This window comes from Cucurbita pepo, chromosome 15, assembly GCF_057944985.1.
Source record: "Cucurbita pepo subsp. pepo isolate OVF chromosome 15, ASM5794498v1, whole genome shotgun sequence".
NCBI classification, from domain to species: Eukaryota; Viridiplantae; Streptophyta; class Magnoliopsida; order Cucurbitales; family Cucurbitaceae; genus Cucurbita; species Cucurbita pepo.
In genome coordinates, this window is record NC_141812.1 from 10577505 (window position 1) to 10601280 (window position 23776).

The window sequence follows — 23776 nt, forward strand, 5'->3', positions numbered from 1 at the left end:
CATTTTAAAACCGTCGTGAGGCTGACGACGATACATAACGGGCTAAAGTGACAATATCTGTTAGTAATGGGCTTTGGCTATTACAAATGGTATCAGAGGTCTGATACCGGGCAGTGTGCCAGCGAGGACGCTAGACCTTGAGAGGGGTGAATTTTGAGGTCCCACATCGGTTGGAGAGAGAAACAAAGTATTCCTTATAAGGGTGTTTTAAAACCGTGAGGTTGACGGTGATACGTAACAGGCCAAAGCTATAACGGTCCAAGCCCACCACTAGCAGATATTGTCCTCTTTGGGCTTTCCCTTTCGAGCTTCCCCTTATAAGGAATGGGTAAAATGACTGAATGAATACGAGCTGTGGCTAATACCCGAGGCATTTTAAAACCGTCGTGAGGCTGACGACGATACATAACGGGCTAAAGTGACAATATCTGTTAGTAATGGGCTTTGGCTATTACAAATGGTATCAGAGGTCTGATACCGGGCAGTGTGCCAGCGAGGACGCTAGACCTTGAGAGGGGTGAATTTTGAGGTCCCACATCGGTTGGAGAGAGAAACAAAGTATTCCTTATAAGGGTGTTTTAAAACCGTGAGGTTGACGGTGATACGTAACAGGCCAAAGCTATAACGGTCCAAGCCCACCACTAGCAGATATTGTCCTCTTTGGGCTTTCCCTTTCGAGCTTCCCCTTATAAGGAATGGGTAAAATGACTGAATGAATACGAGCTGTGGCTAATACCCGAGGCATTTTAAAACCGTCGTGAGGCTGACGACGATACATAACGGGCTAAAGTGACAATATCTGTTAGTAATGGGCTTTGGCTATTACAAATGGTATCAGAGGTCTGATACCGGGCAGTGTGCCAGCGAGGACGCTAGACCTTGAGAGGGGTGAATTTTGAGGTCCCACATCGGTTGGAGAGAGAAACAAAGTATTCCTTATAAGGGTGTTTTAAAACCGTGAGGTTGACGGTGATACGTAACAGGCCAAAGCTATAACGGTCCAAGCCCACCACTAGCAGATATTGTCCTCTTTGGGCTTTCCCTTTCGAGCTTCCCCTTATAAGGAATGGGTAAAATGACTGAATGAATACGAGCTGTGGCTAATACCCGAGGCATTTTAAAACCGTCGTGAGGCTGACGACGATACATAACGGGCTAAAGTGACAATATCTGTTAGTAATGGGCTTTGGCTATTACAATTGGTATCAGAGGTCTGATACCGGGCAGTGTGCCAGCGAGGACGCTAGACCTTGAGAGGGGTGAATTTTGAGGTCCCACATCGGTTGGAGAGAGAAACAAAGTATTCCTTATAAGGGTGTTTTAAAACCGTGAGGTTGACGGTGATACGTAACAGGCCAAAGCTTTAACGGTCCAAGCCCACCACTAGCAGATATTGTCCTCTTTGGGCTTTCCCTTTCGAGCTTCCCCTTATAAGGAATGGGTAAAATGACTGAATGAATACGAGCTGTGGCTAATACCCGAGGCATTTTAAAACCGTCGTGAGGCTGACGACGATACATAACGGGCTAAAGTGACAATATCTGTTAGTAATGGGCTTTGGCTATTACAAATGGTATCAGAGGTCTGATACCGGGCAGTGTGCCAGCGAGGACGCTAGACCTTGAGAGGGGTGAATTTTGAGGTCCCACATCGGTTGGAGAGAGAAACAAAGTATTCCTTATAAGGGTGTTTTAAAACCGTGAGGTTGACGGTGATACGTAACAGGCCAAAGCTATAACGGTCCAAGCCCACCACTAGCAGATATTGTCCTCTTTGGGCTTTCCCTTTCGAGCTTCCCCTTATAAGGAATGGGTAAAATGACTGAATGAATACGAGCTGTGGCTAATACCCGAGGCATTTTAAAACCGTCGTGAGGCTGACGACGATACATAACGGGCTAAAGTGACAATATCTGTTAGTAATGGGCTTTGGCTATTACAAATGGTATCAGAGGTCTGATACCGGGCAGTGTGCCAGCGAGGACGCTAGACCTTGAGAGGGGTGAATTTTGAGGTCCCACATCGGTTGGAGAGAGAAACAAAGTATTCCTTATAAGGGTGTTTTAAAACCGTGAGGTTGACGGTGATACGTAACAGGCCAAAGCTATAACGGTCCAAGCCCACCACTAGCAGATATTGTCCTCTTTGGGCTTTCCCTTTCGAGCTTCCCCTTATAAGGAATGGGTAAAATGACTGAATGAATACGAGCTGTGGCTAATACCCGAGGCATTTTAAAACCGTCGTGAGGCTGACGACGATACATAACGGGCTAAAGTGACAATATCTGTTAGTAATGGGCTTTGGCTATTACAAATGGTATCAGAGGTCTGATACCGGGCAGTGTGCCAGCGAGGACGCTAGACCTTGAGAGGGGTGAATTTTGAGGTCCCACATCGGTTGGAGAGAGAAACAAAGTATTCCTTATAAGGGTGTTTTAAAACCGTGAGGTTGACGGTGATACGTAACAGGCCAAAGCTATAACGGTCCAAGCCCACCACTAGCAGATATTGTCCTCTTTGGGCTTTCCCTTTCGAGCTTCCCCTTATAAGGAATGGGTAAAATGACTGAATGAATACGAGCTGTGGCTAATACCCGAGGCATTTTAAAACCGTCGTGAGGCTGACGACGATACATAACGGGCTAAAGTGACAATATCTGTTAGTAATGGGCTTTGGCTATTACAAATGGTATCAGAGGTCTGATACCGGGCAGTGTGCCAGCGAGGACGCTAGACCTTGAGAGGGGTGAATTTTGAGGTCCCACATCGGTTGGAGAGAGAAACAAAGTATTCCTTATAAGGGTGTTTTAAAACCGTGAGGTTGACGGTGATACGTAACAGGCCAAAGCTTTAACGGTCCAAGCCCACCACTAGCAGATATTGTCCTCTTTGGGCTTTCCCTTTCGAGCTTCCCCTTATAAGGAATGGGTAAAATGACTGAATGAATACGAGCTGTGGCTAATACCCGAGGCATTTTAAAACCGTCGTGAGGCTGACGACGATACATAACGGGCTAAAGTGACAATATCTGTTAGTAATGGGCTTTGGCTATTACAAATGGTATCAGAGGTCTGATACCGGGCAGTGTGCCAGCGAGGACGCTAGACCTTGAGAGGGGTGAATTTTGAGGTCCCACATCGGTTGGAGAGAGAAACAAAGTATTCCTTATAAGGGTGTTTTAAAACCGTGAGGTTGACGGTGATACGTAACAGGCCAAAGCTATAACGGTCCAAGCCCACCACTAGCAGATATTGTCCTCTTTGGGCTTTCCCTTTCGAGCTTCCCCTTATAAGGAATGGGTAAAATGACTGAATGAATACGAGCTGTGGCTAATACCCGAGGCATTTTAAAACCGTCGTGAGGCTGACGACGATACATAACGGGCTAAAGTGACAATATCTGTTAGTAATGGGCTTTGGCTATTACAAATGGTATCAGAGGTCTGATACCGGGCAGTGTGCCAGCGAGGACGCTAGACCTTGAGAGGGGTGAATTTTGAGGTCCCACATCGGTTGGAGAGAGAAACAAAGTATTCCTTATAAGGGTGTTTTAAAACCGTGAGGTTGACGGTGATACGTAACAGGCCAAAGCTATAACGGTCCAAGCCCACCACTAGCAGATATTGTCCTCTTTGGGCTTTCCCTTTCGAGCTTCCCCTTATAAGGAATGGGTAAAATGACTGAATGAATACGAGCTGTGGCTAATACCCGAGGCATTTTAAAACCGTCGTGAGGCTGACGACGATACATAACGGGCTAAAGTGACAATATCTGTTAGTAATGGGCTTTGGCTATTACAAATGGTATCAGAGGTCTGATACCGGGCAGTGTGCCAGCGAGGACGCTAGACCTTGAGAGGGGTGAATTTTGAGGTCCCACATCGGTTGGAGAGAGAAACAAAGTATTCCTTATAAGGGTGTTTTAAAACCGTGAGGTTGACGGTGATACGTAACAGGCCAAAGCTATAACGGTCCAAGCCCACCACTAGCAGATATTGTCCTCTTTGGGCTTTCCCTTTCGAGCTTCCCCTTATAAGGAATGGGTAAAATGACTGAATGAATACGAGCTGTGGCTAATACCCGAGGCATTTTAAAACCGTCGTGAGGCTGACGACGATACATAACGGGCTAAAGTGACAATATCTGTTAGTAATGGGCTTTGGCTATTACAAATGGTATCAGAGGTCTGATACCGGGCAGTGTGCCAGCGAGGACGCTAGACCTTGAGAGGGGTGAATTTTGAGGTCCCACATCGGTTGGAGAGAGAAACAAAGTATTCCTTATAAGGGTGTTTTAAAACCGTGAGGTTGACGGTGATACGTAACAGGCCAAAGCTATAACGGTCCAAGCCCACCACTAGCAGATATTGTCCTCTTTGGGCTTTCCCTTTCGAGCTTCCCCTTATAAGGAATGGGTAAAATGACTGAATGAATACGAGCTGTGGCTAATACCCGAGGCATTTTAAAACCGTCGTGAGGCTGACGACGATACATAACGGGCTAAAGTGACAATATCTGTTAGTAATGGGCTTTGGCTATTACAAATGGTATCAGAGGTCTGATACCGGGCAGTGTGCCAGCGAGGACGCTAGACCTTGAGAGGGGTGAATTTTGAGGTCCCACATCGGTTGGAGAGAGAAACAAAGTATTCCTTATAAGGGTGTTTTAAAACCGTGAGGTTGACGGTGATACGTAACAGGCCAAAGCTATAACGGTCCAAGCCCACCACTAGCAGATATTGTCCTCTTTGGGCTTTCCCTTTCGAGCTTCCCCTTATGGTTTTTAAAACGCGTCGACTAGGGAGAGGTTTCCATACCCTTATAAAGAATGTTTTGTTCTCCTCCCCAATCGATGTGGGATCTCACAATCCACCCTCTTTGAGGCCAGCGTCCTCGCTGACACTCGTTCCCTTCTCCAACCAGTGTGGGACCCCCCAATCCACTCCCCTTCAGGCCCAGTGTCCTTGTTAGCACACCGCCTCGTGTCCACCTCCTTCGAGGCTCACCCTCCTCGCTAGCACATCGCTCGATGTCTGACTTTGATACCATTTGTAACGGCCTAAGTACACCGCTGGCAGATATTGTCCTCTTTGGGCTTTTCCTTCCGGGCTTCCCCTCAAGATTTTTAAAACATGTCTAGTAGGGAGAGGTTTCCACACCCTTATAAAGAAATTTTCATTCTCTTCCCCAACCGATGTGAAATCTTACAGACAATATCTAGGGTGGGCTTGAGCTAGGTGGGGCAAAATTCTGATTCCTCAAGCAGCGTATGAGTATCAATTCAACTGTCATTATATATATATATATATATTGAAATTAGGTTCAAGATCAAATGAGCCCAAGATCAATTCGACTCAAAGCCCAAATCCAATTAATTAAGCTTAAAACCACAAATTCAAGCCCCAACCCATCAAAGCTCAAGCCTATAATATGCCATGCATCTACTCCATTTTCAAATTAAGAACCCAAAGATATTCAATAGCACTTGGAAGACATCTAGAAAGTCATAACACTTCTTGAACGGACTCTGAAACTTTTGAAGATCAAAGACTCTTCCAAGACCAAAGATGCTTTGAACATTAGAAGACTTTAAGATCTGCATACTTTGAAGATTAGAATGCTTTAAAGATGGAATTTTTCTTTGAATACCCGTAGACTTTGAAGACAAGTTAAATATTCAACTTCAAGACCAAGAGAAAGAATCTGATATCCTCTATTTTGAGCTTAAGACAGCATGGTCTTGTTTATAGATTCAACCCAAACACACCAAGACCACGGATTTCACAACCTTGGCTAGCCATGACTGCTGTGCTATACCTTTATTACAGTCAGCTGCTGCTCCAAATCAATGGTGAATGGCCAACCCAAGTTCATACAGACATCCCTTCATTTCCACTGAAATTACCCTTGCCTTAGCTACAAACATCCAACACCCTCAGCTATCTACCCAACTGCTGGCTCACCGAACACAGGAGTCTTGCTTTGGAGATGGTTTACATTGAACTTGAGATGGCGTAAGGACCTACCTTTTACCTATCTCTCGTTACTTGGGACCCTATTCATCTCTTAAACCTGGACCAGGGGCTGACCCATTTCTTGGGGCTTACTTCCTAACCCCAGTGGGAGTACTGACTAACGTTATAGGTCGTTAGGTAGCCGGAAGGTTGCCACGAGTAAGTCCGTTGGGAAGACCGAAGACAGTTCTCTGTGCACCGAGCTTGGCCTGTTTGCATTATACCTACCCGAAAAGAACTCTGTGTGTTTCTCCCCTCTGTATCTGCTTAATATATACAGCAACCAAGGGAGACAACTTTGAACTTCATCTGCTTCAACTTTTTAGGAATCAGTGCATGTTTAGCCATTTTCCTTTGGGACATATAGACACTGATGTGGCAATGTTTCTTCTCTACCAAGCTTACAACTCACGTTTAAACTAAAATAAATCCCTTCAGATCTGTTTATAGCATAAAAAATTTAACTTGTTCTGCTACTACGGATACAAGAAGGTTGCTTCGCATATGCATATTGGTGATAAGCTTGAAAATGCATCTTCTTTTGTCTTACATATTAAACTGGTTATGTGCCATTGCAGCTCATTGTTCATTAGTTTAATCCTACACGATTGGTTACAACCTATTTAACTTCATTATTATATGCATAATCGAATCAAACTGTCCCTTAGTTGACACACAGCCTGCATAACATTACAATAAACTTAATCACAGGCTTCTTTGTGGTTCTTGTGCCTATCAACATTGTTGAGACAAATGGAATCTTTGATAGCATGGCTAGTTTGAATACTTAAACTCTGGCAACTAGTAAACCAAAGTTACCTGATGAAGCTAAGCCAATATGGTGAGTTGGATGATGGGTAGTTTTTTTTTTTTTTTACCCTCCTTTGTTCAAGGCGAGCATGGTGTATCTTTAGATGATGGGCCTTTCCATATCTCTATAACTTCATGATATTGTTGATTTTGAGCTCAAATCATGTAACCGCCTAAACCCACCACTAGTAGATATTGTCTGTTTTGGTCTGTTACGTGTCACCGTCAGCCTCACGGTTTTAAAACGCATCTGTTAGAGAGAGGTTTACACACCCTTACAAGAAATGCTTCGTTCCTCTCTCCAATCGATGTGGAATCTCACAATCCACCCTTCTTGGAGAACTAGCGTACTCGCTGGCACACCGCCCGGTATCTGGCTCCGATACTATTTGTAACAGCCCAAGCCCATTACTAACAGATATTGTCCACCTTGGCACGTTACGTATCGCCATCAGTCTCACGGTTTTAAAACACGTATGTTTAGGGAGAAGTTTCCAGACTCTTACAAGGAATGCTTCTTCCCCTCTCAAACCGATGTGGGATCTCACAATCCACCCCCCATGGGGGCCTAGAGTTCTCGCTGGCACATTGCCCGGTATCTGGCTCTGATACCATTTGTAACAGTCCAAGCCCACCGCTAACAGATATTGTCCACTTTGGCCCATGTCGCCGTTAGCCTTGCAGTTTTAAAACACGTTTACTAGGGAGAGGTTTCCACACCCTTACAAACAATGCTTTGTTCCCCTCTCCAACCGATGTGAGATCTCACAAATCATCATGATTTTTACGATCTCTACCAAATCTCCAACTCATAACCTATTCAGATCTGTTTATATCATAAAAGATCTTCTTCACACTTGTTAAAGCTAAACATGTTCAGATCAGCTAGTTGTTGATTACTTAAGTCCCACATGAAGATACAACTTGATTAGCCTTATTATTATACATATAATTATATCAAGTTGTCTCTAAGATGATAGGCAACCTGCCTAACCCTACATGAAAGTTAATCACAGGCTTCCATGTGATTCTTATACTTATCACCAATCGTTGAGAGTTGAGACAACTCGAATATTTGACAGGAGTGCCAATTTGAATTTGAACATGCCGCGTTTTACTGGGAAGGATCGAACCATGGGAACGAATCTACATGGCTATCATACAAGAGTTTAAGCCAAAAGGGAAAAGACATTCATAATTGCAAAAAAGTTATAGAAAGGTATCTATATTTGTATTAAACATGTATTGTGATGTTTACATCTACAAAAATGAACTTTGGTGAAGTTGGCTATTAGTGATTTAGGATGTTAAGAAAGGAGACTCTATTCTTGATAAGACGCCTAAATAATCACTCGAGATCTTCTTCGAGATCATGAATACTCGACTCGAAGTTTCTCAGCATGTTTTGCAAATCTTCAACTTGAACAAGGAAATCAGATTTCCTGGTGATTGAATACAATGCAGCATCCACCATTTGTACTTCATTTCCATTTGAGTCTTCATCTTTGCTAGCAACTTTCTTGGGTTGAACCAACTTGGAAACCAAAGACCATCTGCTCATCTTTGATGGCACCTTTGGTCCTGCTACAAATGATAGCAAGGACTCAAGGCTGTTACATGTGATGGCTTCTGCCTCTTTTAACAAGCTAACAATTTCTGAACTTTCATCACTTTTTTGGGCACTTGGCCTTTCAATTCCCTTCAAGACCTTGTGGATTGTCTTCTTTATCATCTTCCTTGAGTTCAAATACTTCTGAACATCACCAACGATGTTGTCTCCTCGTCTTCTACGCAAAGTCGACTCGAGTTCATGTGTGCTTTCTTTTGTTTGCATCAATGCATCCTTAGCCATAGCACACAAGTCCAAGAGCTTGAGAGATCCTTCTAGCAACTCATCAACTGATTTGTTGTCAACAATAGCTTGATGGGTGAGTGGCAAAATAAGCAACTTATCAATGCAATCATGCAAATCTTGAAGACCATCAAGTTTTTGACACAAAGAAGCAGAGGAAGAAGTGGCTTCAGAGGCCTTCAATCTGCAGAGATGTTCATCAACCTCATCCACAACTGGGTGTGGCTTTGAGGGCAAACTGTTTGAACGGATGTGGAATGATTTCTTTTGGTTTGCAGCAAAGGAATCCATATTGTTTTACAAAAGCTGAAGCTTATGAACTACAAAAGAGATAGAGCAGTTTCATCTTTTGGCCTTCAAGGAGGCATATTTATATAACTTTGGCTAGACATGAGGAATCTCATTATGAGATACAACCTAATAAATTTATTATTGTTGTATATAATTAAATCAAATTGTCTCTTGGATAAAAGACAACCTGCATGACAAGCTTCCATGTGATTCTTGTGCCTATCACCATTGCTGAGACAATTGGAATCTTTGACAGCAATGCTAATTTCAATGCTTAGCTTCATTAGGTAACCTTGGTTAACTAATTGACCTCTAGTTAACAAAACTCAGTTTAAGGCTTTAAGCCTAGTGGGGAAAATCACATTGGAAGAGACAAACACATTTTAGTACAAGAAATGTCTGATATGAAGGGAAAAAGTAGCCTCCTCTTAGTCTTTTTTTTCCCTTCTTGTGAGATCCCACATCGGTTGGAGAGGGGAACGCATTCCTTATAAGGGTGTGGGAATCTCTCCCTAACAAACCCGTTTTAAAACCGTGAGGCTGACGACGATACGTAACGAGTGAAAGCGGACAATATTTGATAAGAATTGTTGGGAGAGAGTTCCACGTTGACTAATTTAGGAAATGATCATGGATTTATAAGTAAGGAATATATCTTCATTGGAATGAGGCCTTCTGGGGAAGCCCAAAGCAAAGCCATGGGAGGGCCCTATGGCCTAAGTGAGCTACCCTGTGGCACATACGTGTGTCACAATGTGAGCGAGCGTGCCGAGATGAGTGTCTCAGGTGACTTCCTTTGAAATGGGTTTTTGAAGGACAGTATCGGACGGCACGGGTGTGCCGGTATTGCGCCCTAGCCCGTGTGTTGTGGAGGTTGCTACATACACCCGCTATCTGGTACGGTATTCGTAAATGACTTGGCATGGGCACGGGAGGGCCTATGCCTCGATAGAACCCGGATGGATGGATGTTCGGGAAGTCCTGATGAGATGAACGACGACGCGGGCCCATTCTCGATGGCATGACCGAACGAGTTATGATGGCGTCAAGACATATGGACCCTGTTGATAGGGATCGAGATGACAAGATGAGATGCGACGTTGCATTGAGAGACCTTGGCCCGAGCAGAGGCAAGGTCGAGCCGAATGACTTGGCCTAGTGTAGAGGCAAGTCGGATGTGTCGCAGACGATTGAACATGCATGCGCAGGCAGTGTGTGTGGTCGAACAAGCTTGGATTCCGCACAAGCGATGTTCGATTGACGAAGACAAACCTCGCTTAAGGTCCGATGAAGCCACAAAGCCGAGGCGAAAAATATATATGAGGCTTAATTCCCCTTAAGGCTAGTCGTGAGTGTGTCAAGATCACGACGCCGCACGTTCAGAAATGTAGGACCGTGACAGGGACAATATTGTATCATTATGGAGAGTCGTGATTCCTAACAATATCTACTAGTGGTGGGCTTGGGCTGTTACACTTCATTTTCTTAAACAGTTTGCAATCCCGACGGTTAAAACAAATAACGTGTAGAGTTAAAAGACCAAAATGGTGAGATGGATGATGGGAAGTCTTTACTTTGGACTAAGTTTACAGTACAAGTCAAAACGTCTCGTACCAATGGAGTTAGTATCCTTACATACTAAGGATCGTCCTCACTTCTATGTCACAAATGACTATGTTCGCATTCCCAACAATATCAACAATACTAATATTGCAAGAAGTTAGCTAGAGAAGAAGATGATAGGGAAGTCACAATCTTGGTTGAAATGTATCTGTATATATTATCTATGTATTGTGGTGTTTACATTCGACAAAAATGGATTCCATTGGAATGGACTATGCAACTATTTCCTAAGCTTTCATCCTTAGTAATTTAGGATGTTTAGAAAAGCGACTCTGTTCTTGATAAGACGTCGATATAGACTCTCGAGATCTTCTTCGATGTCACGAATACACAACTCCAATTTCTTCAGTGAGTTCTGCACATCTTCACCTTGCACAAGGATATCAAATTTGTGATTGATGATTGAGTATAATGCAGCATCCACCATCTCTACTTCATTTCCATCTTTGCAGGCAACTCTCTTAGATTGCATCAACTTAGAAACCAAAGACCATCTGTTCATCTTTGATGCCAACTTTGGTCCAGCTAGAAAGGACAACAAGGATTCAATGGTGCTATATGTGACCACTTCTGTCTCTTTTAATAAACTGACAATCTCTGAATTTTCATTGCTTTTTTGGGAACTTGTTCTTTCCATTCCCTTCAAGGCCTTGTGGATTGCCTTCTTCATCATCTTCCTTGAGTTCATATACTTTTGAACATCAACTACAATGTCATCTCCTCTTCTTCTGCGCAACGATGACTCGAGTTCATGTGCACATTCTTTCATCTGTGATATCATATCTTTAGCCATAGTACACAAATCCAAGAGCTTGAGAGATCCTTCTAGCAACTCATCAACTGATTTGTTGTCAACAATAGCTTGATGGGTGAGTGGCAAAACAAGCAACTTCTCAATGCAATCATGCAAATCTTGAAGCCCATCAAGTTTTTGACACAAAGAAGAAGATGAAGAAGTGGCTTCACAGGCCTTCACTCTGCAGAGATGTTCATCAACCTCATCCACAACTGGATGTGGCTTTGAAGGCAAACTGTTTGAACGGATGTGGAATGATTTCTGTGCGTTTGTAGCAAAGGAATCCATTTTTCTTTCACAAAAGAACAGCTAAAGCAGTTTCAACTTGACTTCCATGTTTTGGCCTCAGAGGCCTATTTATATTGGCTGAGGGAGACATGAGGAATCTCAAGCTCATCTAATTATAATTAAGTAATTAATCTGCAGAAGCTAATAATTCAGCAATGTTCATGCCATGTCTCCCTCCCACCTCTTTTTTATCACCATTATTGATACTAATTTCTTTATAATCCATTGGATGTATCTGACACAAAAGGCATTTCTTCATAACTCATAGCTGTATTGAAATCGAGTGTCTCCTACATATACAAGGCCAATTGAGCTGTATAAAAATATAGAACTGTGTCTGCTTCTGCAGAGGACAAGACTGTCGCTTTACACATGCAAATCTGTGAGAATCTTCTTACTCCCAATGCATTGAAATGTAAAGGGTTTTCCCCTCTTTAGTCGCTTGCTAAATGCCTCTATTATCTACTTCATAGTCTGCAATAGATTGCTGAATAGTCTGTGCATTATGAAAAACAAGAGTGCTGTTGACAGAGTTGGCATCTTACAGAAATGGTGCTGCCATATTTATTTTGTCATTTCCAGCTTTTTACATTTGATAAAATTACATTAAGACAGCCTTCCGTACTTTGAGGTCCTTCAATCAGGGAAGAATGGAGCCATAAGGCATTTAGTCATATGTAACGGTCCGAGTCCATCACTAACAGATATTGTCTTCTTTGGACTTTCCCTTTTGAGCTTCCCCTCAAGGGTTTTAAAACGCGTCTGCTAGGGAGAGGTTTCCACACCCTTATAAAGAATGTTTCGTTCTCCTCCCCAACCAACGTGGGATCTCACATTTTAATACATTTTTTTTCCTTTTGCTTTCTAATTTCTGCTAACAAAGAAGGAAAAGATCAGAAACGCTGACTCATGATGTTCTCAATCATCATGATGTGATTGACTTTTCTTGTCGAGATAAGTAATGTAGGATAATAAGCATGATCGTTAAGGACAACGAGCCTTCACAAATCTTCACAATGATATAATATTGTCTACTTTGGGATGGAAAAAAAACTCTCGTGGCTTTACTTTTAGTTTCACCCAAAAACCTCGTACCAATAGATGTAATTGTGTTCACTTATGTGCCATGGATCTTTCCCTTTCTTAGCCAAGGTAGAACTTTTGTTGCACCTAAAAATCTTCCCTTTGAACAAATATGTCCACTCACAACAACAATTCCTCGTCGAGACAATATTCATGTGAGATCCCATATCGGTTGGAGAGCGGAACGAAGCATTCTTTATAAGGATGTGGAAACTTCTTCCTACTAGACGCGTTTTAAAACCGTGAAGCTGATGGCGATACGTAACGGATCAAAACGGACAATACGTGCTAGCGGTGAGCTTAGGTTGTTGCAATCGAGGCACAAGCACATATCACACCAATTAACAAGAAGAGTTTATTTTTGCTCTTACGATGGCGAGTTGGGAAACACCTAGATAGAGCACAACTTAGGCCTACTATTTCTCTTTTCTCAAACTCAGAGCAATTCTTAACACGCAACTAGGTATAGACCATAGTTTTGATACCAATTGATAAAGACAACAAATCTTCCATGTGTTTTTGCAATGGTATGATATCGTCCATTTTAGGAATAAGCCCTCGTGAGATAATTTCACCCAAAAAAAACTTCTTACCAGTGGAAATAGTTGTCCTTACATATATATACCATGAGCCTCTCTCTTCCATAGCCAATATGGTACTTACTTTCTCACCACAGATCTTCCACAGTTCTAATCAACGCCAAGCTCTATTTGCATCCTCAACCTCAATAGTTCTTCACATAATAGCCATATGGAACGCATCACCATGAGCAGTTAATACCAACCAACAGCCATGGATTTTGTTGCATTAGATACAAGGAATTCATAATGATTCAAACAAACAAAGATTGTTACCCTTCAAACTGATACATATAACCATGGCTGCTGTATTCCACAACCATCAACAGGATAAACCATAGCTGCAGTGTCATATCTTTGTTGCTTCAGCCTCTGATCTTTGATGAACAGCCAACCAATGTTCGTACAGACATTCCTTCATACCTTAACTACAAATATCCAACAGCCTGAACGATCCAACCAACTGCAAGCTCTATAAGCTATCTCTGTGTTCCTCCCCTCTTAATTTGCTCACATATATACCAGTTAGCAAGGGAGACGTTTAGAGGCTCATCTGCTTTGACTTTTCAGGAGTTGGCGCATGTTTAGGCATCTTCTGCTTGGATCTAGACACTGCTGGTGCAATGTTTCCTTTCTACCAAGTCCCCAACTCATATCTGTATTAAATTACACCTGAAAAATGATATATGTCTGCCACTGTGGGGGCATAATGAATCCTTTTCAATTTTGTATATCAAATTGGTAATCAATCTTGCATCATATCTCGACAATGTTCCTCGTGATGATATACAGACGGATTAGCTTTATTATTGTAAATATAATTGAATCAAGTTGTCTGTTAGATGAAAGACAGCCTGCAAAACGTTGCATGAAAGTTAATCTCAGGCGTCCATGTGATTCTTGTGCTCATCAACATTGTTTGGACACTTGGAATCTTTGACAGCAATGCCAATTTGAATACTTGGCTTCATTACGTAACCATGGTTTACCAATTGACCTCTAGTTAACATACTACAGTTTAAGCCTAGAGGGGAAAATCACATTGGAAAAGAGACACATTATTTTTTTCTTTTTTTTTTCTTTTCCTTATCACAGTTTGCCATTTTCTGGTGTAATAGCCCAAGCCCACCACCGGTAGATATTGTCCTCTTTACGCTTTCTCTTATGGGGTTCCTCTCAAGATTTTATAACGCGTCTATTAGGGAGAGTTTTTTACACCCTTATAAGAAGTGTTTCATTCTCCTCTGCAACCAACGTGGGATTTCACAATCCACTCCCTTGGGGCCAGCGTCCTCGTTGGCATACCGCCCGATGTTTGGTTCTGATACCATTTGTAACCGTCCAAGCCCACCGCAAGCAGATATTGTCTTCTTTGGGCTTTCCTTTCTGAAGTTTCTCTCAAGATTTTAAAACGCGTCTACTAAGGAGAGGTTTTCACACCCTTATAAGGAGTGTTTTGTTCCCCTCTCCAACCAATATAGGATCTCACAATTCACCCCCTTGGAGGCAAGTATTCTCGCTGGCATACCATCCCATGTTTGGCTCTAATACAATTTGTAACAGCCTACCACTAGTAGATATTGTCTTCTTTGGGCTTCCCCCTCAAGGTTTTAAAACACGTCTACTACGGAGAGGTTTTCACACTCTTATAAAGAATGTTTCGTTCCCCTCGATTCTAATCGATGTGGGATCTCACCATTTTCACTTTGGAAGAGAGAAACACAATGTTGATATTGCAAGAAGGTAGCTAGAGATGAGGATGATATTGAATTCAAAATCTTGGTTCGAATTTGCAAACAAGTTATGAAATGTATTTGTATATATTGTATCTGTACTGTGGTGTTTACATTTCCCAAAAATGGATTCTATTTGGCTATGATACTATTTCTAAGCTTTCATCCTTAGTGATTTAGGATGTTAAGCAAGGAGACTCTATTCTTGATAAGATGTCGATATAGACTATCGAGATCTTCTTCGATGTCACGAATACACAACTCCAATTTCTTCAGTGAGTTCTGCACATCTTCACCTTGCACAAGGAAACCAGATTTGTGAGTGGTGATTGAATACAATGCAGCATCCACCATTTGTACTTCATTTCCATTTGAGTCTTCATCTTTGTTAGCCACTTTCTTGGGTTGAACCAACTTGGAAACCAAAGACCATCTGCTCATCTTTGATGGCACCTTTGGTCCTGCTACAAATGATAGCAAGGACTCAAGGCTGTTACATGTGATGGCTTCTGCCTCTTTTAACAAGCTAACAATTTCTAAACTTTCATCACTTTTTTGGGAGCTTGGCCTCTCCATTCCCTTCAAGACCTTGTGGATTGTCTTCTTTATCATCTTCCTTGAGTTCAAATACTTCTGAACGTCACCGACGATGTCGTCTCCTCGTCTTCTACGCAAAGTCGACTCGAGCTCATGTGCAGATTCTTTCATTTGTGATAAAACATCCTTAGCCAAAGCACCCACATCCAAGACCTTGAGAGATCCTTCTAGCAAGTCATTGACTGATTGGTTGTCAACAAGAGCTTGATGGGTGAGCGGCAAAAGAAGCAACTTATCAATGCAATCATGTAAATCCTGAAGACCATCAAGTTTTTGGCACAAAGAAGAAGATGAAGAAGTGGTTTCAGAGGCCTTCAATCTACAGAGATGTTCGTTAACTTCATCCACAACTGGATGTGGCTTTGAGGGCAAACTGTTTGAACGGATGTGGAATGATTTCTTGGAGTTGGCAGCAAAGGAATCCATCTTTTTTACAAAAGGATAAACCAATGAACTGTAGAACAGCCAAAGGAGTTTCAAGTTGACTTCATGTTTTGGGCTTCAGGAGGCTATTTATATCACCGAGGGAGACACAAGGAATCTCAAACTCATCTAATTGTAATAAATTAATGATATGCACGAGCAAATGATTGAGCAATGTCCACGTCTTGTCTCCCTCCCACCTCTTTGTGTAGAGGACAAGATTGTCTCTTTACACATGCAACCGTGTGAGAATCTTCTTCCTCCCAATGCACTGAATTAATTTTCTATTTTCAGAGATATCTGGGGATGCTCGTGCTTGCTTGCTCAATGCCTCTATTATATACTTTATATGATGCAGTAGATTGTCTAGCAATTTGTAAGTTATGAACCATGAGAGTGTGTTGGGTTAGCACCATACAGAAAGCAAGGGCGCTGCCATATTCATTCTCGCATTTTCTGCCTCTTAAATTTGACAAAGTTCAACTACTAGACGAATCCATGATAGATTTCAAATTCTATTTGGCACAATCCACTTTTTTTTTACGGTGGACTTTGTGATTGTGCAGCACTCACCCCAGCACTCACCCCAACACCGAGTGAGTCAAGTCAACTTTGATTTGTGCCGCCTACGGCCGTGCACGTATGCTCAATCCTCTGGCTCCGTTTTGAGAAGAAGGTTTTAGAAAGTGGGACAGAGAGATTTTCGAAAGCGAGTTTGAAAGTAAGAAGGAGAGAAGATTTGAAAGTAACTTTATATAACTATAAGCAACAGAAAACACAACGGCTTAAATAACATATAATTTTTCGGGCAGGGAGAATTTAACAACTAGTCACATCCCTTATAGTACATTTTGAAGCAATTCAGGTCTGGTAAACCTAAACGTGATTTCGTCAAACGGTCATACAAAATTAGGGGAGGAGTTGACAACTAGCCACCCCCTATAGTATATTTTGAGGGGATTCAGGTCTGGTCTGCCTAAACATGATTTCGCCGAGTAGTCGTACGAACAGAAAATATAATAGTAAGGCAATACAACATAAAATTAAATAAAGGGTTCAGATTGACATAGACATGCGGTCATGAGCAACACGCTCTAGACATGCATGACCGTAACACTGAACCTATCTCTCTTGAGGCAGAGCTTTCTTCTACTTCTATGCTGCATGCTGAGCCTATCCTCGTGGGGGAGGTTGCCTTTGGTTTCAGCTATTTACAACTTTGGATCCGTCCATTACCTTGTGGATTTCTCATATACAATCTATTCGGGTTTCAAGCTAACAATCTGCATCTGCATATTTGTGTTTACCAAATTCCAGGTATATTAGAAGACGAACACCTCATAATCTCAATCTCCAGTCTGCTTTCAACCCTTGGTCTTAAATGAATAGTGAATGGAAGTTCATATAGACATTCCACATATCCACAGTGATATAATATTTTCTACTTTGGGATGAAAAAAATCTTCATGGCTTTGCTTTTAGTTTCATACAAAAGACCTCATACCAATAGAGGTAGTTGTGTTCACTTATATGTCACGGATCTCTCTCTAGCCAATGTGGAACTTTTGTGGCACCTAAAAATCCTCCCCTCGGACAAATACGTCCACTCACAACAACAATTCCACATCAAAACAATATTTATGTGAGATCCCACTTCGGTTGGAGAGAGGAACGAAGCGTTCCTTATAAGGATGTGGAAACCTCTCCCTAGTAAATGCGTTTTAAAACCGTGAAGCTGACGAAGATACGTAACGGGTCAAAGTGGACAATATCTGTCAGCGGTGGCTTGGGTTGTTACAATCCAAGCACAAGCACAAATTACACCAATTAACAAGAAGAGTTTATATTTGCTCTTATGAAAGCGAGTTGGAAAACACCTAGATAGAGCACGACTTAGGCCTACTATTTCTCTTTTCTCAAACTCAGAATTTCTAGACACACAACTAGGTATAGACCATAGTTTTGATACCAACAGTTAAGAACAACAAACCTTCCACGTACTTTTGTAATGGTATGATATTGTCCATTTTAGGAATAAGTCCTCTTTACCGATGATTTCACCCCAAAAAAAAACCTCCTCCTAGTGGAAATAGTTGTCCTTACATATATACCATGTGCCTCTCCCTCCCATAGCCAATATGGTACTTACTTTTACACCACAGATCTTCCACAGTTCTAATTAACGTCCAGCTCTATTTGCATCCTCAACCTAAATAGTTCTTCACATAATATCCATATGAAACGCATCACCATGAGCAGTTAAACCAACCAACATCCATAGATTTTGTTGCTTCAGATATAAGGAACTAACAATGATTCAAACAAACAAAGATTGTTACCCTTCAAACTGATATATATAACCATGGCTGCAGTATTCCACAACCATCAACAGGATAAATCATAGCTGCAGTGTCATATCTTTGTTGCTTCAACCTCTGATCTTTGGTGAACAGCCAACCAATGTTCATACAGACATGCCTTCATACCTTAACTACAAATATCCAACAGCCTGAACGATCCAACCAACTGCAAGCTCTATAAGCTATCTCTGTGTTCTTCCCCTCTTAATTTGCTCACATATATACCAGTTAGCAAGGGAGACGTTTAGAGGCTCATCTGCTTTGACTTTTCAGGAATTGGCGCTTGGATCTAGACACTGCTGGTGCAATGTTTCCTCTCTACCAAGTCCCCAACTCATATCTGTATTAAATTACACCTGAAAAATGATATATGTCTGCCACTGTGGGGGCATAATGAATCCTTTTCAATTTTGTATATCAAATTGGTAATCAATCTTGCATCATATCTCGACAATGTTCCTCGTGATGATATACAGACTGATTAGCTTTATTATTGTAAATATAATTGAATCAAGTTGTCTGTTAGATGAAAGACAGCCTGCAAAACGTTGCATGAATGCTAATCTCAGGCGTCCATGTGATTCTTGTGCTCATCACCATTGTTTGGACACTTGGAATCTTTGACAGCAATGCCAATTTGAATACTTGGCTTCATTACGTAACAATGGTTTACTAATTGACCTCTAGTTAACATACCACAGTTTAAGCGTAGAGGGGGAAATCACTTTGGAAGAGAGAAACACAATCTTTTTCTTTTCTTTCTCCTAGTTTTTTCCTAGTTTCTATAATAGCTCTAATAGCTCAAATCCATTGCTAGCAGATATTGTTCTCTTTGGGCTTTCCCTTTTGAGGTTCTCCTCAAGGTTTTAAAATGCGTCTACTAGGGAGAGGTTTTCACATCCTTATAAGAAATTTTTTGTTCCCCTCTCCAACCAACGTGGGATCTCACAATCCACTCCTTTGGGAGCCAACGTCCTTGCTAGCATACCGCCCAATGTTTGGCTCTGATACCATTTGTAATAGTTGAAGCCCACTGCTAGCAGATATTGTTCTCTTTGGGCTTTCCTTTCTGGGGTTCCCCCTCAAGATTTTAAACGCGTCTACTAGGAAGAGATTTTCACACCCTTATAAGGAGTGTTTTGTTCCCCTCTTCAACCAATATAGGATCTCACAATTCACCCCCTTGGAGGCAAGCATCCTCGCTGGCATACCGTCCAATTTTTGGCTCTAATACAATTTGTAACAGACCAAGCCCACCACTAGTAGATATTGTCCTCTTTGAACTTCCCCTCAAGGTTTTAAAACGCATCTACTACGGAGAGGTTTTCACACTCTTATCAAGAATGCTTCGTTCACCTCTCCAACCGACGTGGGATCTCACAGTTTCACTTGGGAAGAGAGAAACACAATGTTGATATTGCAAGAAGTTAGCTAGAGAAGAGGATGATATTGAATTCAAAATCTTGGTTCGCATTTGCACACAAGTTATGAAATGTATTTGTATAAATTGTATATGTACTGTGGTGTTTACATTTCCCAAAAATGGATTCTGTTTGTCTATGATACTATTTCTAAGCTCTCATCCTTAGTGATTTAGGATGTTAAGCAAGGAGACTCTGTTCTTGATAAGATGTCGATATAGACTCTCGAGATCTTCTTCGATGTCACAAATACACAACTCCAATTTCTTCAGTGAGTTCTGCACATCTTCTACTTGCACAGGGAAACCAGATTTGTGAGTGGTGATTGAATACAATGCAGCATCCACCATTTGTACTTCATTTCCATTTGAGTCTTCATCTTTGGTAGCCACTTTCTTGGGTTGAACCAACTTGGAAACCAAAGACCATCTGCTCATCTTTGATGGCACCTTTGGTCCTGCTACAAATGATAGCAAGGACTCAAGGCTGTTACATGTGATGGCTTCTGCCTCTTTTAACAAGCTAACAATTTCTGAACTTTCATCACTTTTTTGGAAACTTGGCCTCTCCATTCCCTTCAAGACCTTGTGGATTGTCTTCTTTATCATCTTTCTTGAGTTCAAATACTTTTGAACGTCAACCACAGTTTCATCTCCTCTTCTTCTGCGCAAAGCCGACTCAAATTCGTGTGCAGATTCTTTCAATTGTGATAAAACATCCTTAGCCAAAGCACACACGTCCAAGACCTTGAGAGATCCTTCTAGCAAGTCATTGACTGATTGGTTGTCAACAATAGCTTGATGGGTGAGCGGCAAAAGAAGCAACTTATCAATGCAATCATGTAAATCCTGAAGACCATCAAGTTTTTGGCACAAAGAAGAAGAGGAAGAAGTGGTTTCAGAGGCCTTCAATCTACAGAGATGTTCGTTAACTTCATCCACAACTGGATGTGGCTTTGAGGGCAAACTGTTTGAACGGATGTGGAATGATTTCTTGGAGTTGGCAGCAAAGGAATCCATCTTTTTTACAAAAGGCTAAGCCAATGAATTGTAGAACAGCCAAAGGAGTTTCAAGTTGACTTCATGTTTTGGGCTTCAGGAGGCTATTTATATCACCGAGGGAGACACAAGGAATCTCAAACTCATCTAATTGAAATAAATTAATGATATGCACGAGCAAATGATTGAGCAATGTCCACGTTTTGTCTCCCTCCCACCTCTTTGTGTAGAGGACAAGATTGTCGCTTTACACATGCAGCCGTGTGAGAATCTTCTTCCTCCCAATGCACTGAATTAATTTTTTAATTTTCAGAGATATCCGGGGATGCTCGTACTTTATATGATGCAGTAGATGGTAGAGAAATTGTGTACTTTGCGATTGTGTGGCACTCACTCCAACATCGAGTGAGTCAAGCCAACTTAGATTTGCATCGCCACGACTGGACAACGTATGTTCAAGCCTCTGGCACTATTTTGATAAGGAGGTTTTAGAAAGTGGGGCAGAGAGATTTTCGAAAGAGAGTTTGAAAGTAAGAACGAGAGAAGATTTCAAAGCATCGTTATATAACTATAGCCAAAAGGCAACACAATGGCTTAAATAGCATATAACTTTTCGGGTAGGTAGAATTTGACAACTAGTCGCATCCCCTATAGTACATTTTAAGGCAATTCAGATCTAACAAGCCTAAACGTGATTTCTTCGAACAGTCCTACAAAATTAAATTAAAGGAGGAGTCGACAAGTAGTCAAACGATCCTTTAGTACAATTTGAGGCAATTGGAACCTTATCTGCTTTGACTTTTGAGGAATCCGCGCACGTTTACGTATCTTCCATTTGGTTTTGGACACTGCGGTGGCAATGTTTCCTCTCTACCAAGTCTCCAACTCATATCTATATTAAATTAAACGTATTCAGATCTGGGCTTCCATGTGATTCTTGTGTTCATCACCATTGTTGAGACAATTGGAATATTTGACAGCAATGCCAAATACTTAGCTTCATTACATAACCTTGGTTAACTAATTGACCTCTAGTTAACATACCACAGTTTAAGTCTTACCAGAAACCCTAACCGACGCGTTTCAAAACTTTGAGGGAAAGCCCTTGAAGGGAAAGTCCAAAAAGGACCATATCTTCTAGCGGTGGGCTTGAGTTGTTACAAATGGTATTAGATTAGAGTCAGACACTAAATAGTGTGCCAGCGAGGGCGCTGGCCCCCAAGAGGGGTGGATTATGAAATCTCACATCGATTGGAAAGAAGAACGAAGCATTCTTTATAATGGTGTGGAAATCTCTCCCTAGTAGATGTAGATTTTCCTGATCTTTTCTCCATGATTATATCGTTCACTTTAGACTAAGTTGGCTATGATCTTACTCTTTGGATTCAAATAGTTAGCTATCAACAATACTAATATAGCAAAAAGTTAGCTACAGAAGAAGATGGTTTGCTTTGCAAAAAGGTTATGAACTGTATTTGTATATGTATTGTGGTGTTTACATTTGACAAAAATGGATTCCATTGGAATGGACTATGCAACTATTTCCTAAGCTTTCATCCTTAGTAATTTAGGATGTTTAGAAAAGCGACTCTGTTCTTGATAAGACGTCGATATAGACTCTCGAGATCTTCTTCGATGTCACGAATACACAACTCCAATTTCTTCAGTGAGTTCTGCACATCTTCACCTTGCACAAGGATATCAAATTTGTGATTGATGATTGAGTATAATGCAGCATCCACCATCTCTACTTCATTTCCATCTTTGCAGGCAACTCTCTTAGATTGCATCAACTTAGAAACCAAAGACCATCTGTTCATCTTTGATGCCAACTTTGGTCCAGCTAGAAAGGACAACAAGGATTCAATGGTGCTATATGTGACCACTTCTGTCTCTTTTAATAAACTGACAATCTCTGAATTTTCATTGCTTTTTTGGGAACTTGTTCTTTCCATTCCCTTCAAGGCCTTGTGGATTGCCTTCTTCATCATCTTCCTTGAGTTCATATACTTTTGAACATCAACTACAATGTCATCTCCTCTTCTTCTGCGCAATGATGACTCGAGTTCATGTGCACATTCTTTCATCTGTGATATCATATCTTTAGCCATAGTACACAAATCCAAGAGCTTGAGAGATCCTTCTAGCAACTCATCAACTGATTTGTTGTCAACAATAGCTTGATGGGTGAGTGGCAAAACAAGCAACTTCTCAATGCAATCATGCAAATATTGAAGCCCATCAAGTTTTTGACACAAAGAAGAAGATGAAGAAGTGGCTTCACAGGCCTTCAATCTGCAGAGATGTTCATCAACCTCATCCACAACTGGATGTGGCTTTGAAGGCAAACTGTTTGAACGGATGTGGAATGATTTCTGTGCGTTTGTAGCAAAGGAATCCATTTTTCTTTTACAAAAGAACAGCTAAAGCAGTTTCAACTTGACTTCCATGTTTTGGCCTCAGAGGCCTATTTATATTGGGTGAGGGAGACATGAGGAATCTTAGGCTCATCTCTGCAGAAACAAATAATGCAGCAATGTTCATGGCATGCTCCCCTCCCACCCTTTCCTTATCTCCACCATTATTAATGCTAATTTCTTTATATTCAAATGGATGTATCTGACACATGATCCATTTCTTTAAAAGCCATAGCTGTATTGTAAATTTGCAAGAGCGAGCATCTTTATGTAATGGAGGCAGTGGCATCAGTTTTGTTGGCTCGTCTTGAAAATGCTGATCTGGGTCTCCTTCTGCAGAGGACAAGATGTTGATTTACACATGCAAGCGTGTGGGAATCTTCTTCCTCCCAATGCATTGAATTAATTATCTATTTTCAGAGATATCATGGCAATGTTTGTGATGTGTTCCCCCATATCCAGGTATTTCTCTCGCTTGCTCAATGCCCTTTGTAATATG

General features: G+C 41.4%; 4 protein-coding genes and 1 non-coding gene across 5 annotated transcripts; all 5 read right to left on the reverse strand.

Moving 5' to 3' along the window:
- Window positions 1–8044: 8044 nt before the first annotated feature.
- LOC111811772 (uncharacterized) lies at window positions 8045–9033 on the reverse strand. The gene has a single exon (XR_015411986.1). It is a non-coding gene; the product is annotated as an uncharacterized LOC111811772 (transcript).
- Window positions 9034–10725: 1692 nt separating this feature from the next.
- LOC111776427 (uncharacterized) lies at window positions 10726–11668 on the reverse strand. Its single transcript, XM_023655863.2, has one exon. The coding sequence runs from the start codon at window positions 11665–11667 to the stop codon at window positions 10825–10827; it is 843 nt and encodes a 280-aa protein (XP_023511631.2). The 5' UTR covers window position 11668; the 3' UTR covers window positions 10726–10824.
- A 3481-nt stretch (window positions 11669–15149) lies between these two features.
- On the reverse strand, window positions 15150–16112 carry LOC111776431 (uncharacterized). The gene has a single exon (XM_087118266.1). It carries the CDS (start codon window positions 16082–16084, stop codon window positions 15230–15232), a length of 855 nt encoding a protein of 284 aa, XP_086974392.1. The 5' UTR covers window positions 16085–16112; the 3' UTR covers window positions 15150–15229.
- Window positions 16113–19942: 3830 nt separating this feature from the next.
- LOC111776429 (uncharacterized) lies at window positions 19943–20921 on the reverse strand. Its single transcript, XM_087118269.1, has one exon. The coding sequence runs from the start codon at window positions 20879–20881 to the stop codon at window positions 20027–20029; it is 855 nt and encodes a 284-aa protein (XP_086974395.1). The 5' UTR covers window positions 20882–20921; the 3' UTR covers window positions 19943–20026.
- A 1406-nt stretch (window positions 20922–22327) lies between these two features.
- LOC111776433 (uncharacterized) lies at window positions 22328–23318 on the reverse strand. The gene has a single exon (XM_023655868.2). It carries the CDS (start codon window positions 23260–23262, stop codon window positions 22420–22422), a length of 843 nt encoding a protein of 280 aa, XP_023511636.2. The 5' UTR covers window positions 23263–23318; the 3' UTR covers window positions 22328–22419.
- Window positions 23319–23776: the final 458 nt, after the last annotated feature.

What these genes read in the sequence shown, in the direction of transcription:
- LOC111776431 (XM_087118266.1), bottom strand. Translation starts at nt 16,084, where the DNA reads ATGGATTCCTTTGCTGCCAACTCCAAGAAATCATTCCACATCCGTTCA.
- LOC111776429 (XM_087118269.1), bottom strand. Translation starts at nt 20,881, where the DNA reads ATGGATTCCTTTGCTGCCAACTCCAAGAAATCATTCCACATCCGTTCA.
- LOC111776427 (XM_023655863.2), bottom strand. Translation starts at nt 11,667, where the DNA reads ATGGATTCCTTTGCTACAAACGCACAGAAATCATTCCACATCCGTTCA.
- LOC111776433 (XM_023655868.2), bottom strand. Translation starts at nt 23,262, where the DNA reads ATGGATTCCTTTGCTACAAACGCACAGAAATCATTCCACATCCGTTCA.